The sequence below is a fragment of the Mobula birostris genome, chromosome 6 (genome assembly GCF_030028105.1).
Source record: "Mobula birostris isolate sMobBir1 chromosome 6, sMobBir1.hap1, whole genome shotgun sequence".
NCBI classification, from domain to species: domain Eukaryota; kingdom Metazoa; phylum Chordata; class Chondrichthyes; order Myliobatiformes; family Myliobatidae; genus Mobula; species Mobula birostris.
Genome location: NC_092375.1, coordinates 119,136,022 through 119,150,757, shown reverse-complemented (window position 1 = coordinate 119,150,757; position 14,736 = coordinate 119,136,022). Strand labels below are relative to the sequence as shown.

Here is a 14,736-nt window from a genome sequence, read left to right as displayed (position 1 = left end):
TAACTGGGGCAGGAGACTGTTGCCGAACAGGTTCTAATTCGCGTCAGTCATGCGTATTTGCATGGCTGTTAGACGCTACACTGTGCTTCAAGTGAACAGAATAGGTTGCGTGTGTTTGCATTCAAAAACCAGTGATTCAGTGATTTTTTTGTTAGTAGTAGTTCATGACAAATAAGCAGTAAGACAATTCAGAACTGTCTCGCTCACTGTGTTTTTAAGCATTACGGCTTGGAGATGTCAGAAACAGCCGAGAGTGGAAATGAACCTATTTCACCATTTCAACAAGTTAGGAACTACAAATAATTTGAAGGTATCAACAATCATCTTGAATGTTACAATGAAAAAATGAAGATTTGGATGATGAAATCGTCAATAGCATTGTATGAAGGCAATCCATTATCTGTACTGATTTTGCTCATATGTGTACTGGATGAATTCCTCCATCATTGCTATTAGGAACTTTTAGGAACACAGTTTTATAGTACTGCAGTACCATTGGTAGTGTTCTAATTTGTTCCATATTTCATTTAAATACACAATCCGTTACTCCGTTTGTACTTTTTAAAATACATTTCCATGAAACTTCAGCTAATTGGGTCAGCAGTGTCCCAATTAACCAGAGTCCACTGTACCTGTCTAATAAACATTGCCAGTGTACCTGCTTTTACCACTTCCTCTGGCAACTTGCTTTATACTCACAGCTCTTCGGGAAAAACGTTGTCCCTCACATAGTCTTTAAATAATCTCCCCCCCTTACCTTAAACATGCCCTGTAGTTTTAAATTCCCCTGCCATGGGAAAAAGACTGAGATCATAAACCTCCCATGGCCTTCCTGATTTTATAAGTCTCTAAAAAAAAAGTAATCGCTCAGCCTCTTTCACTCCAAAGAGAACAGCCCAGCTTATCCAGCCTCTCCTTATTACTCAAGATTCTTTAGAGGTTTGCAAAGATTTGGCATGACTTCTAAAACTTTGACAAACTTCTATAGATATGTGGTGGGGAGTATATTGACTGACTGCATTACTGCCTGGTATGAAAACACCACCGGCCTTGAAATGATGTTTCCTTTACATTGTTATAGCTGGGTGGGAGGGGGTAATGGGGACAAACTCCCACTACCTATTAAATGCTCCTAATGGCATGTGCCTCAAATAGCCTCTGACAACCAAGTCCAGCTCCTGGCCTTCATGTGTGGCTTAGCTACTAAGCTCGGCGGAACCATTTCTACTGACAGGAGAAGGGGCAAAGGCTGGTTACTGGCACCTTAAAATCAGTCACTTTGGGAAGATGGAGCTCTTCAGCCGTGGTTGGCAGCTCATCTAGGATAAGGAAAACGCTAATCTCAAAGCTCTGCTGTCTTGCAGCTATACCCACTCATGAGGAAAGCTTCAGGAGTAAACCCCGAGGGAAAAATCCGGAGCTGAAGTCCCTCAGCAGTTCTACAATGAGTTCAATGTTGACTGGCAATTCCTGCGATGCTGTTGGTACCAAACTGTATCGGTCTCTACCACTCTTTTGGGTTCATCAGATGTGTGGAGAGGGGGAGCTTGCTTCATGGGCAACAGCTTGCTCTCCATATTGTACTGCCCAGACTTGCGTATCTAGACAGCTAAAACGCAGTATCCATGGTCAACTCTGACCAACGGAGGCCTTAGACCTTGAATGGAAAATCCTACAAAAAGTAGTGGATACAGCCCAGTCCATCATGGATAAAGCCCTCCCCACTATTGAGCACATCTACACAGAGTATTGTTGCAGGAAAGCAGCATCCATCATCATGGACCTCCACCACCCATTGCTCTCTTCTCATTGCTGCTAGCAGGGATAAGGTACAGGAGCCTTAAGACTCACACCAACATGTTAAGGAACAGTTATTATTCATCAGCCATCAGGATCTTGAACCAGAGGGGATAACTTCATTCAACTTCACTCATCCCATGACTGAACTGTTCCCACAACCAATGGACTTAATTTCAAGGACTTTTCATCTCAGGTTCTTGATATTTATTGCTTATTTTATTATTATTTATTTATTTTTGATTTGCACCATTCGTTGCCTTTTGCACACCTGTTGTCCACTCTGTTGGTGTAGTATTTCATCGATTCTATTATGGTTATTGGATTCATTGAGTATGCCTGCAAGAAATGAATCTCAGGGTTGTATGTAGTGACATATGTACTTTGATAACAAATTTACTTTGAAGTTTTAAGTTTATTGCTAGGTGACCAGAACTAAACACAATACTCGAATTGTGGTCTCACCAATCAATGTCTTGTACAGCTGTAGCATCACTTAACAACTTTTGCACTCAATGACCTGACTGATGAAGACTGATGTACCAAACACCTTCTTCACCATCCACTCTTTACTGGGTTATCATTCTCATGGAACAGGGGTCTCTGTTCTACCACGCTCCCCAGTGTCCTGCCACAAACTGTGCATGTCCTGTCCTGGTTCAACTTCTCAAAATACAATAAGCAGCACTTGCCTGAGTTAAATTTCATCTATCATTCTTTGGCCTACTTCCTCAGTTGACCTACTGCCTAGATTAGAATATATTTATTATACTAAAAGACTATACACTGTGCTTGTTGTCCCAAGAGTGAAGGCATGGGTTGACCAGATAAAAGTGTGTAGAATGACAAGTACAGACAGAGTTGATGGTCAGAGTCTTTCTCCAGGGTGGAAATGTCAAATATCAGAGGGTACAGGTTTATGATGGGGGGGGGGGGAGATTAAAGATTTATGGGGCAAGTTTTTTTTATTACACGGAGTGGTAAGTGTATGGAAAATGCTGACTGGGGAGGTGGTGGAAGCAGACATGACAGCAATGTTTACAACGCCCTTATAGGAACAGGGCAAGAATGGGGTGAATGGACAATGTACATGGCAGATGGGATTAGTTTAGGTCACCATCACGATCATTGGAAACATTGTGGGCTGACGGGCGTGATTCTGTGCTGTACTGTTCCACACTGTACTGAACTTTCATTATCTATTAACTTTAAAGGTAGTAAAATATCCTAAGCAACTTCACAGAACTGCAATCAGGAAAAAAAACCTTGAAGGCTAAACGTCTCTCTATCATGGTTAGGCTTAGGACGAATTACAAACCTAAAAGGGTTGAATTGGAAGAACATGGTATGTTAAAAAGGTTTTGATGGGTGCAAGAGGTTACAGAGATAGAATACTGGTTGCATCACAGCCTGATATGGAAACACCAATGCCTAGGAACGGAAAAAGCTATGCAGGGTGGTAGATGCACCCAGACCATCAAAGGCAAAACCCTCCCCACAAACAAAGTACATTAACATGGAGCGCTGCCACAAGAAAGCAGCATCCATCAAAGACCACCCTGCCCCCACTCCTCGCCATCCAAGTCATGTCACCTTTACACTACTACCATCAGGCAGGAGGGTAAATAAGCCTTTGATACCACACCATCAGGTTCAGGAACACTTATTACCTTACAAGCATTATAAACTGATGTGTGTAACTTCAATCACCACTATTCTGAACTGATTCTATGACCTACAGACTCACTTTCAAGGACCCTTTACACTCAAGTTCTCTGTGTTATTTTTATTTGAGCAGTTTATCTTCTTTTGCACATTGGTCGTTTTCAGTTTTTGTTCATTTATGTACAGCTTTTCGTAAGTTCTGTTGTACTTTTTTTCCACCCCTGTAAATGCCTACAAGAAAATGAATCTCAAGGTAGCATCTGGTAACATATTTGTATTGTAATAAACTTACTTGAAACTTGAAAGTGTGATGCCATGAAGGGACACAATTACAACAACAAGAATTTAAAAATCTTCATTCTGCTTGGTGGAACCCAACATAGGTTAGGAAGCACAGTGGCGGATAACAATAGACTAGAGTGGAAAATTGGAGGCAACCTATTGCAATGGTCAAAACTAGAGATAAATTGCACTGTGATTTACCCTTGAGATAAATTGCACTGTGATTTACATTAACTACCGGTAAAAGTACAGAGGAGATTTATGAGAATGAGCTATGGAGAGTTATGACTACTCAGAATGTAGGAGGATGAGAGGTGATCATATAGGGGTGTATAAAGTCACAAGGGGCATAGGGTAAATGTACACAGTCTTTCATCCAGGGATGGGGAATCAAGAGCTAGAAGGCATAGATTTAAAGTGAGAGGGGAAAAAAATTAATAGGAAACAGAGAGGCAACACAAACAGAGGATAAACTCAAGTGATTCTGTAGATGCTGGAAATCCAGAGCACCACACACAGTACGCTGGATGAACTCAGCAGGTCATGCAGCATCTACAGAGAGGAATAAACAGTCGACATTTTGAGCCAAGACCCTTCATCAGGACTCGGAAGGGGATATTGTAGCTAGTGATAAAGGCCGCAGAGATGAAAGGCAAGGCCAATGTAAGTTTTAAAATGAGTAGAGATGACCTGTGCAAAAATGTGAGAGAAATTCAAAAAGGGAGTTAATAGAAGATTGAAACACATTTGAATCTGCATTATGCGTATGGATACTGGAGAGGCAAAGGAGAATGGGGATAGTTACAAAGTTACAGCAATAGTTACAAAGGTCAAGTGGGTTAGCTTATGCTTTAGTGTTCACTCACTGCTCATGAATGGCAAACTTGAACTGGAGGGAGACCATGTCATCAAGATGGCACATCAACAGGCATAAGGAACTGGAAGCGAAGTTGAATGATCAGGATTGAACCTGGTTTGCATGAGCCATGTGGCTATTGTTTGTCAGCTGACATTCTAAGCCAAAGCAATGGAGGGCTATCATTGTACAATACAAAAAAATAATTTGGATTATTCCTCTTTATTAATCTTTTTGGCAGAGCAGAAGAGTCAATCTTTATAAATCTGACCCATGGGCAATAAACTCATTAGTATCAAACAAATGATTTCCACTTAATGAACACATTTCTACAGCTCACTAAACTTGCAAACAAATTTAACCTAAATGTTGTCAAGTAATGCAATAAAATGAGCCATACTTTGGAATTAAGCTACAACAAAACTCTGCTGCTGACTGTAAAATCCACTCTAGCATGCTCTGATAACATATCACAGCATGTTTACAAAGACTCTTAGTTTCAGAAAGCATGTGAGGGCAGGTGATAAATGGGAAAGATAAAATGCTTTATTATAAAATTACTCATTCCATTAGAAAAATGTACACCTACCTCTTTCATGTACTGCAAAGGGATCCTCTCACTGCCAAACTGCTCATTAACAAATAGTAGTGCATACAGATAACCCATCCGACCATACAGTAGCTCATTTTGTAATTTTGAGCTTGACTTCACTGCAGATTGACGTAGATGGAGAAGCCTGTACAACACATTAAAAAAATATAGCAAAACTCAGAAATTTTAATTTGAAAATAAGAGTGATATTCCTTATTTATAGAACAGTACATCTTAGGAAAAGGCCATTCACACCACCATGTTTGCACCAACCATGATGTCAATCTAAACCAGAGGTTCCCAACCAAGTCCACAGACCCCTTGGATAATGGTAAGAATCCATGGCATATAAAAAGGTTGAGAACACCCGATCTAAACTAATTCCATCTGCCTTAGCATGATCCACTTAATCTATTCCTTGCCTGTTGCTGTGTCTATCTAATTGCCTCTTAAATGTTGCTATCATATCTGTTTCTACCACTTCCCCTGGTAATGCACTCTTGGCACCTCCCACTCCAGGTAAAAATCTTTCCTCACAAATCTTTAAACTTTGTCTCCTATCACTTTAAATCTATACCCTCTAGTAGATATTTCCACTTGGGAAAAGATTCTGTCTACCTTATCAATGTTTCACATAATTTTACAAATTCTTGGTAAGTCTCCCTTCAGCCTCTAATGCCTCAGAGAAAACAACTCGTCTGTCCAACTTCTCTCTCGTTAATATACTCCAAAGCAGACAGGATCCTAGTGCATTTTTTCTGCACCTTTTCCAAAGCCTCCAAATCCTTCTGACATTCTGGCAACCAGAACTGCACACAATACTCTAAGTACAGGGTATAAGCAAAGTTTTGTAGAGCTGCAACATGAATTCCCAACTTTTATCATCAATGCCCAGGCTGAAGATAAGGAAGGCATCTGACTGTACGCCTTCTTTGCCACCCTCTCTACTTGTGTTGCCACTGTCAGGGAGTGACAGGCCTGCAAAGGGAGATCTCTCTGTACATTAATGCCCTTAAATGTCCTCGTATTTATTCTCTTAAAATGCATCATCTCACTTTTCCAGATGTAACTCCACCTAAATTTCCAACTGATCTACATCCTGACATATAATTTGAAAACCTCCTCATTAAACATGACCCCACTAATATCCCTTCATAATTTTGAAGTGAAGAGCGAGTTTGTAAATCTGGCAGAGCAAAGGATGCTGGTAATGGTGAGGGTGGAACACTGTGGGAGGGGTGTGAGAGAGGTGGCAGAAAGGAGTACTAGGGTGGAGGATGGCATGGGTACAGATGCATCCAACCCTGAGACACCAGGAAAGGTCATTTGATTCCACATCATTGGTTAATTGATTATTACAGAATGTCTCTCTGGTGCTTCTTGTTCCCTCCCCTTCCTCTTTTCCCAACCATGATTCCCCTCTGCTGGACCCCTTCTTAATCTCCATCCACACTAGAGACCTACATCAGAATCAGGTTTATCATCACTTACGCATGTCATGATTTTTGTTTAAGTGGCAGTAGTACAGTGCAATACATAAAATTACTACAGTTCTGTGCAAAAGTCTTAGGCACCCTAACTATATATGTGTGCCTAAGACTTTTGCATAGCACTGTACATTCAATATACTTTGAAAGGACTAATATTGGTAGTAGAATGAATGGTCAGGCCTGTGGGTGTACTGGAGAACAGACAGACCTTGGAATACAAGCCCAAAAATCCCTGAAGGAGGCATAATAGTTTGATAAGGCAGTGAAGAAAGCTGTATGTTCTACTTAGATACTTGTCTTTATTAATCAGGGCATATATTATAAGAGAGAAAGAATTTCCTGGGATAGGTTACACAACAGCTGGAGTACTGATGAATAGAAGGTAGGAAGGATATGTAAAACAAAAACAGAAACACTAGTGTTTCAGCTAGGTCCTTCTGGCGCTGTTTCTCTTCCCACAGATGTGACCTGATCTCCTGAGGATTTCTAGCATTTTATGCTTTTGTTTTAGATTTCCTGCATATGCACATTTTTTTTATTTCCACCATAGTAAAGACATTATTGCACTGGAGCCTTCCCAATTTGTTGTCTGGGACGGAACATTCCAGTTGTGAGGAGAAAATGGTTAAGTAGCGTTTGTGGAGGGGGGACGGGACCCTGACAGATCCTGTATATGCAAGATTGAAGATAAATATGATTAGTAAAGATGGGTACTTGATCGTTGAGTTGGACCTAGTGGGGCAAAGGACCTGTTTCTGTCCTGTGTACACATAGTAGAAAAATACAGTATACATTACCATTAGTAACAACAGAAGGCTGCTTCATTAACGATTTGAAAACTTGAGGATAAAATGCCTTCTTCTCCAGTTTACAGGGAGAAAGGAAGGGATTTCTGTCCAAGTACCTTCAGAGCACTGAAATCAATTGAGGCACCCTAATTATTAGTTCAGCTGAAAATCAATATTCACGGCAAACACTGATAATCAAATTTGCTCTGCTGTGTGTCTTAAACAAGAAGTGTTACAAATCCAGAGCAGTTCCGTGCTGCATAAAAAAGTCCTAGAAAGACTCTACTAATTTACTGATAATATAAAGTATATTTTGAGTTGTGGGAATGGAAGTAACACCTTACACTGAAAGAAATCCGTAACCTTTGCCTTTAGCACTGCTTTTTAATAAATAGTCCAGATTCCAATTGACCAAAGTGCAATGACCAAGCAGGCAGTGCGTAAAAGGCAGAAAGTTGTACAATTGATGTTTCTCAGAAGCTAGAGCCAGCGATGACCCTTTGTTAAATCAGAAATCTTTGAACCATTCACATTACACCACTGCTTTCAAAGATTAACCAAAGAATACACAACTACGCAATAGTGGCACTGAACTGTCAACATTGTAAGATTAAATCAACCAAATCAGTTTTTTAAAAAAATTCTAACCTTTAATTCATCAAAAATAATTAAGCAAGTGAACGGTATTGTATTCAAGTCACATAGGTATAGATACTATCATGGCATAAGTGATGTTCCTTATATTGATCACCATAACTTCCAACAAAGTAAAAGTTTCATCATTAAAATCATAATATCTCACTTCAGTACAGCTTCTTTAGCAATGTGATTCCTATAGTTTTTAAGCTAACATCAAACTTCATTGTTTTCTTCACAAATTTTGTTTCGGACCAGGCAAATGTAGCATATCTTGGAACATACGTTAACAAGCTTTGTTTCAAAAATAGTGGGAGAGAGACTCAGGGGTTCAAGTCCATAGTTCCTTTAAAATGGCAGTACAGGTTCACAGAGTGCTGTAAAAGAAATATGACAAGCTTACCTTCATAGGTTGGAAATTGAAGAGCTGGGACATTATGCTACTCCTTTACAAAACATTTTGCTGCACTTGCATGCAATTTGTTGCCCCTCTATAGAGAGGGTGCAATTGCATTGAAAAAAAGAGCACAGGAGATTGTCCAGGCTGGATTGAAAGGCATTAGTTATGGATGGAACTCGACAGTTCTGGCTTATTTTTCACAGAACACAGGAGGCCAATAGTGAGATATAGACATAAAATTATGAGAGGCATAGAAAGGCTAAACAGTCAAAATCTTTTTACTATGGTCAGTATATGAATACAAAAGGAGACGGGTCTGGAGGGAGAGGAAGAACTTTTCAAAGGGGTTTTATTTTAAAAAGGAGTGGTGTTGATACCTAGAGACAGTGCAATGAATGACAACTACTATGTTTAAGTGGCATTAACAGAGGGACTCAAATAGGCAATGATTAAAGGGATATGATCCTGACACTGAAAAATGGGATTAATGCGAATAGGGAAAAAGGTCAGGTTGGACAAAAGATCCCATTTCATTTTATGTGACTCCATGACCATAAAATATACACGTCAATTCTCCCATTCCGTTGCTAACACTGCAACACAATACTTCAGGTATGGCCTCACCACAGCCCCACTTACATGCAGTAGGAGCAAAGAGTTTTACAGCAATTATGAGAGTCAGAGGCAGAAATAGATTGAGGCATAATCCAGAAGGGGAATTTAACCAAGAGGCAGATTTTTAATGTCATCACAGGATTGGGAGCTAATGCTGATGCAGGTCAGAAAAAGGTGCTGGACAAGAAAATTTAAGAAATACCCAAGGTCTTGTTTGTCAAGGACACTGTTACTTACTGGTTGACATAGTTGTCCGATTCTTGTATTTGCTGCAGCTTATGGCACACAACTGCAGCTATGGCCAGGGGTCCTGCATCACCACACAGGAAAGTCACCACGCGCCTAGTAAGGCATTTCAAGCTTTTATTTACGTACTCAGCAGCTTTTTGCAGAAAATTCTGATCACCATACACATTGTGCAGGTGTAGGTACAGCAAGGCAATCCCTGTAGGAATACAAATACATTGTTATACACAAGCATAAAGCATTTCCATTGCCAAACAATCAGGCATAAACTATTGTGTCAGGAATCAGTTTATGAAGAAAGGCCAAAATGGCTTAACCCTTCTCATGAGAGGGGTACTTTCTCAGATATAATCAATCATTTGGACCAAGAACATGACCAATTGTCAATATCAACACTTTCCAAGCACAGCATAGGTTACCCATGACATTTCTAGTTAGTACTCCTGAAGATTCGCAAACTGCTGTTAATACAATTATACTATTTAACTAACATAGAACACAGAATAGTACACACAACATGGGCCTGTCAGCCTATGAAGCTGAACCAACTTATATAAACCTCCTCCATGATCAGTCTACCCCCTTCCCTCCTACATAGCTTGTAACCTCCATTCTTCTTAAATTCATGTGGCTACCCAGGAGTCTTTTAAATATTCCTGCAGTACCAGCATCTCCCACCACCCCAGCTGTGTACTCTAGGCACCCACCACTCGCTGTGTAAAAAATCTACCTCTGGCATCTCCACTAAGCTTTCCTCCACTCACTTTGAATGCATGCCTCCTGGCATTGGCCACTGCTGCCTAGGAAAAATGTGTTGGCTATCCAGTCCAGCGATGCCTCCCATAACAGCGTCACCTCTCATCCTGCCACCTCAAAGATAAAAGCCCTACCTCACTCAACCTTCCTCATGAGACACGGTCTTTAATCTAAGCATCATGCTGATAAATCTCTTCTGCTCTCTCTCTAAAACTTACACATCCTTCTAAAAGAAAAATGAGGTGACCAGAACTGAACACATTGCTCCAAGTGTGGTCTAACCAGAGTCTTATAGAGTTGCGACATTACTTCACAGATCATGAACTCAAATCCTGAACCAACAAAGGCGAGCACATCATACGCCTTCTTAACCATCCTATCAACTTGCACAGCAACTTTGAGGGATCTATGAACTTTGGCCCCAAGGTCCCTCATTCTTCCATAATGCTACAAATCCTGCCTTGTACTCCACTGCAAATTAGATTTTCCAGAGCATTACTTCACACTTTTTCGGACTGAATTCCACTTGCCACTTATTCAACTAACTCTGCCCCTGTCTATATCTCATTGTAAACCCTCAACAACCTAAACTATCCACAACACCTTCAACTTTGTGTCATCTGCAAACTTATTAGCTATCTCTCCACTTCATTCAAGCCATTTATCAAAATCACAAAGAGTAGGGGTCCTGGACAGAGCTATGTTCCACCTACTGCCACCCTCTGCCTTTTAATGCAAATATAATGAATAATTAAAAAGAGGATGACAGATGACAGATTAACTTGTTTCACTCACACCATCCAATATTTTGTTAATGGGAGCAGTGCCTCATTTAGTCAGAATGAGTCTATTGAAGATGTGCCTTGCTTCACTTGGGAGCTCTCAAAACCAGTTAGTAATAGGTTTAAGACTTATTCCAATGATGGCAACCTGTAACCCAGTCGAAAAACAGAAAATTCTGAAACATTTTAGCAGATCAGGTGGCATTTGCGAAAGGAGAAATAGTTAAAGATTCAGAGTGAAGATCCTTCTTTGCAATTGAGGAAGAGAGAAAACAAGTCAGTTTTAGGCGGTACAGAACTGCTCCATGGCAGTCAGGTCCCTGGCACTGAAACTAGTTTGGTGACTCCAAAAGGGAAGGGGAGAGAAGAAAGCGGTAGTGATAGGTGATTCATTGGTCAGGGGAATAGAAGAAAGCATCTGCAGATTCGAATAAGATGCCTGGATGGTATGTTGCCTCCCAGGTGCCAGATCAGATGTCTCCAATCACGTCCACAGCATTCTTAAGGGAGAGGGTAAAGCAGCCATAAGTCGTGGTACACATTTGAACCAATAACATAGATAGGATAAGGGATGAGACCCTGAAGGGGGAATATGGAGAGTGAGGAAGGAAGCTCAGCAGGGTCTCAAAGTAATCTCTGGATTGCTACCTGTGTTACACACCAGTGAGGGTAAGAATAGGTAAATGAATGCACAGCTGAGGAGTTGGTGCAGGAGGCAGGGTTTCTGATTTACAAATCATTGGGATCTTTTCTGGGGAAGGTATGACCTGTATACAAGGTATGCATTGCACCTGAATTCAAAAGGACCAATATCCTTGCTGGCAGGTTTGCTGGAGTTGTTGAGGAGAGATTAAACTAGGCTGGCAGGGGTATGGGAACCAGAGTGTTAGGTCAGATGACGGAGCAATGGATGTAAAGGTAGGTGCAATTCACAGAGAGAATGTGAGGAAGGATAGGCAGTAGATAGGGCTTCCCTATGGTTCTGCCTCTTTCAGCTGAATGGGTTGAAATGTGTCTGACATGAGAAGCGTTAAGAATAAGGGTGATGAACTCAGAGCATAGAGCACCATGTGGAATTATGATGTTGTGACCATTACAGAGACTTTACTGTTGCAAGGGCAGTATTGGCTGCTCATGTTTTGATGGACAAGGAGGGAGTTAAAAGAAGTGGGGGAGGGGAAAGAGTAGTTTTGTTAATCAAGGATGGTAAAACAGCTGCAGAAATGGAAGACGTAATAGAGTAATGACTTTATTGGCAGTATCCTATAGGTTCCCGAACAGCCACTGGAACACCGAGGAACAGATAAGTAGGCAGATATTGGGAAGGAAAAATAACAAAGCTGTTGTCATGGGTGACTTCAACTTCGTAATATTGATTAGTATCGCCTCAGTGCAAAAAAGTTTAAATGCTTAAGAATTTGTTAGGTGTGTCCAGGAAGGGTTCCTGACATAATATGTGCACAGGCTGACTAAAGGAGAGGCCATATTGGATCTGTTACTAGGTAACAAACCTGGCCAGCTGACAGACCTCTCCATGGACAAGCATTTGGGAGATAGCAACCACAACTCCCTGACCTTGGGAGAAAGAGATAATTAAGATGTTATTAGGCAGAAACCTTGAGGCATAAATTAGGAACCAATGTTCTCAGGCCAAATCACCACAGAAATGTGGAGGTTGCTCAGGGAGCACTTGCACAGGGTTCTGGATAGGTTTGCCCACATTGATAGGGAAAGGATGGTAGGCTGAAGGAGCCATGGTTGACAATAGAGGTGGAACATTTAGTTAAGAGGAAGAAGGAAGCATACTTCAGGTTTAGGAAGCAGAAATCACAAATGGTTCTTGAAAATTATAAGGTAGCCACCAGGATGAAGATTAAGAAGGGACTTAGGAGAGCTAGAAGGGGACATGAATAGGCCTTGGCAAGTAGGATTAAGAAAACTCCAAGGCATTCAACATGCATGTGAAGAGCAAGAGGATGACTAGCACAAGGGCAAGTCTGCTTTAGGGATAAAGAAAGAAACATGTGCCTGGAGATGGAAGACATGAGAGGTTCTTTTGCTTCAGTGTTCACAAGGAGGGTGCCACTAACAAAAATGAGGTCAGTATAGAACAGGCTAATGTACTAGAACATGTCAAGGTTAGGAAAGATACAGTGCTGCAGCTTCTCAGAAGCATTAGGATAGGGAAGTCACCGGGCCAGCTGAGATACACAGATACACTGAGATGGCCAAATCAAAGGTGGTAATGAATCAACATACAGAGGGGAGAATGGAAATTTGGTTGAATGGTGCCACAACAACCTCTTATGCAACATCAGCAAAACCACAGAGCTAATTATTGAATACAGGAAACAAAAAAAACAGAGCCCTCATTAGAGGATCAGAAACGGAGAGGGTCAGTTACTTTAAATTCCTTGGCGTTACCACATCAGAAGACCAGCAAGCAAATGCCATCAGAAAGACATGGCAGCATCTCTACATTCTTAGAAGTTTGCACAGATTTGGCATGTCATCTAAAACTTTGACAAACTTCTACAGATGCACAGTGGAGAATATCCTGACTGGTTACATCATGGCCTGTTATTGAAACACCAGTATATAGGAACAGAACAGTCTACAATTGGATACAGTCCAGTACATCACAGGAAAATCCCTCCCCACCACTGAGCATATCTACAAGGAGCACTGCCACAAGAAAGCAGCATGCACCATCAAGGGGTTCCATCATCCAGGTTAAGCTCTCTTCTAGTTATGATCACTGGGTAGGAGGAACAGGATCCTTAGGTTCCACACCACCAGGTTCAGGAATAGTTATTACTCTATATCCTCCAGGCTCCTGAGCAAGTGTAGATAACTTCACTTGTCTCAACTCTTCAACTGATTTGACAACCTACAGACTCACTTTCATGGACTCTACAACTCATGTCTCAGTATTATTTACTTATTAATATTATTATTTAATTTTTTTCTTTTGTATTTGCACTGTTTGCCTTTTTCACATTGGTTGTTTGTCAATCTTCGTTGTGGGTAGGTTTTTCAAGAATCTATTGTATTTCTTTGTCCTACTGTAAATGCCTGCACGAAAATGAATCTTGGGGTAGTATATAATGACATATACTCGTACGTTCTTTGATTGTAAATTTCTGATAGAGGAGTATGGCTTACTGATTCCATGAGCATCAGGACAGACAGTTAACTTAACAAAACCATGGGGCAACACACCCATTTAAATCATAATTGTCCAGATGCTTGTGAGGAGGAAGTTGCAAGATGAGTTGAGCTGGGAGCAATCTTCCTGTGACTGAAGTCAGTGGTTAGGTTGCTGCTGGATGGTCATTCTGCTCTAAAGCAGTGGTTACAATACAATGGAATTGTTTGATGAGGATTTTATGGGCAGTTAAACAGTTGTCCACGTTGCTCATTTTGGAGTTAACACATTGGTTAAACTGGGGAAGGGATGCACGTTTCCTCCCTCAAATGACAGTGGTGAACAAAATTTAAATTCCAGAGCTATCAAGGCAGGGCTTGAACTTGCATTTCTAGAATGTTAGTCTGGACCTCTGGGTGCATCAACTCAATAACTTACATCACCACCAAACTGCTTTTATGTGTGAATGTAAAAGATTTCATTTGTGCAAAGGGTAAGTGGAATTCTCCTGATAACCATCTCTCATTCATCATAAACCAGCCAATTGTTGAATTCACTTTGGTTTGTAAGATCTTTCTTTGTTCAAGATAATCACTATATTCCTGACTATTACAAAACAAAAATAACTTGGCTTTTATTTTCCTGTGGTTCAGGGCAGTGATCAATTTGCCTGGGGAGGGAAA

The 14,736-nt window shown here is 40.8% G+C and overlaps 1 protein-coding gene across 1 annotated transcript in view; it reads right to left on the bottom strand.

The window, feature by feature from the left end:
* The window catches only part of lancl1 (LanC antibiotic synthetase component C-like 1 (bacterial)), a 91,738-nt gene that overhangs the window by 40,395 nt on the left and 36,607 nt on the right, over positions 1–14,736 (bottom strand). Inside the window, exons 3-4 of the mRNA XM_072261157.1 lie at positions 9,359–9,566; positions 5,190–5,337 (exon numbers count right to left, since the gene is read on the bottom strand). Of these exons, the coding sequence (XP_072117258.1) occupies positions 5,190–5,337; positions 9,359–9,566 (356 nt within the window). The remainder of the gene's footprint in view (positions 1–5,189; positions 5,338–9,358; positions 9,567–14,736) is intronic.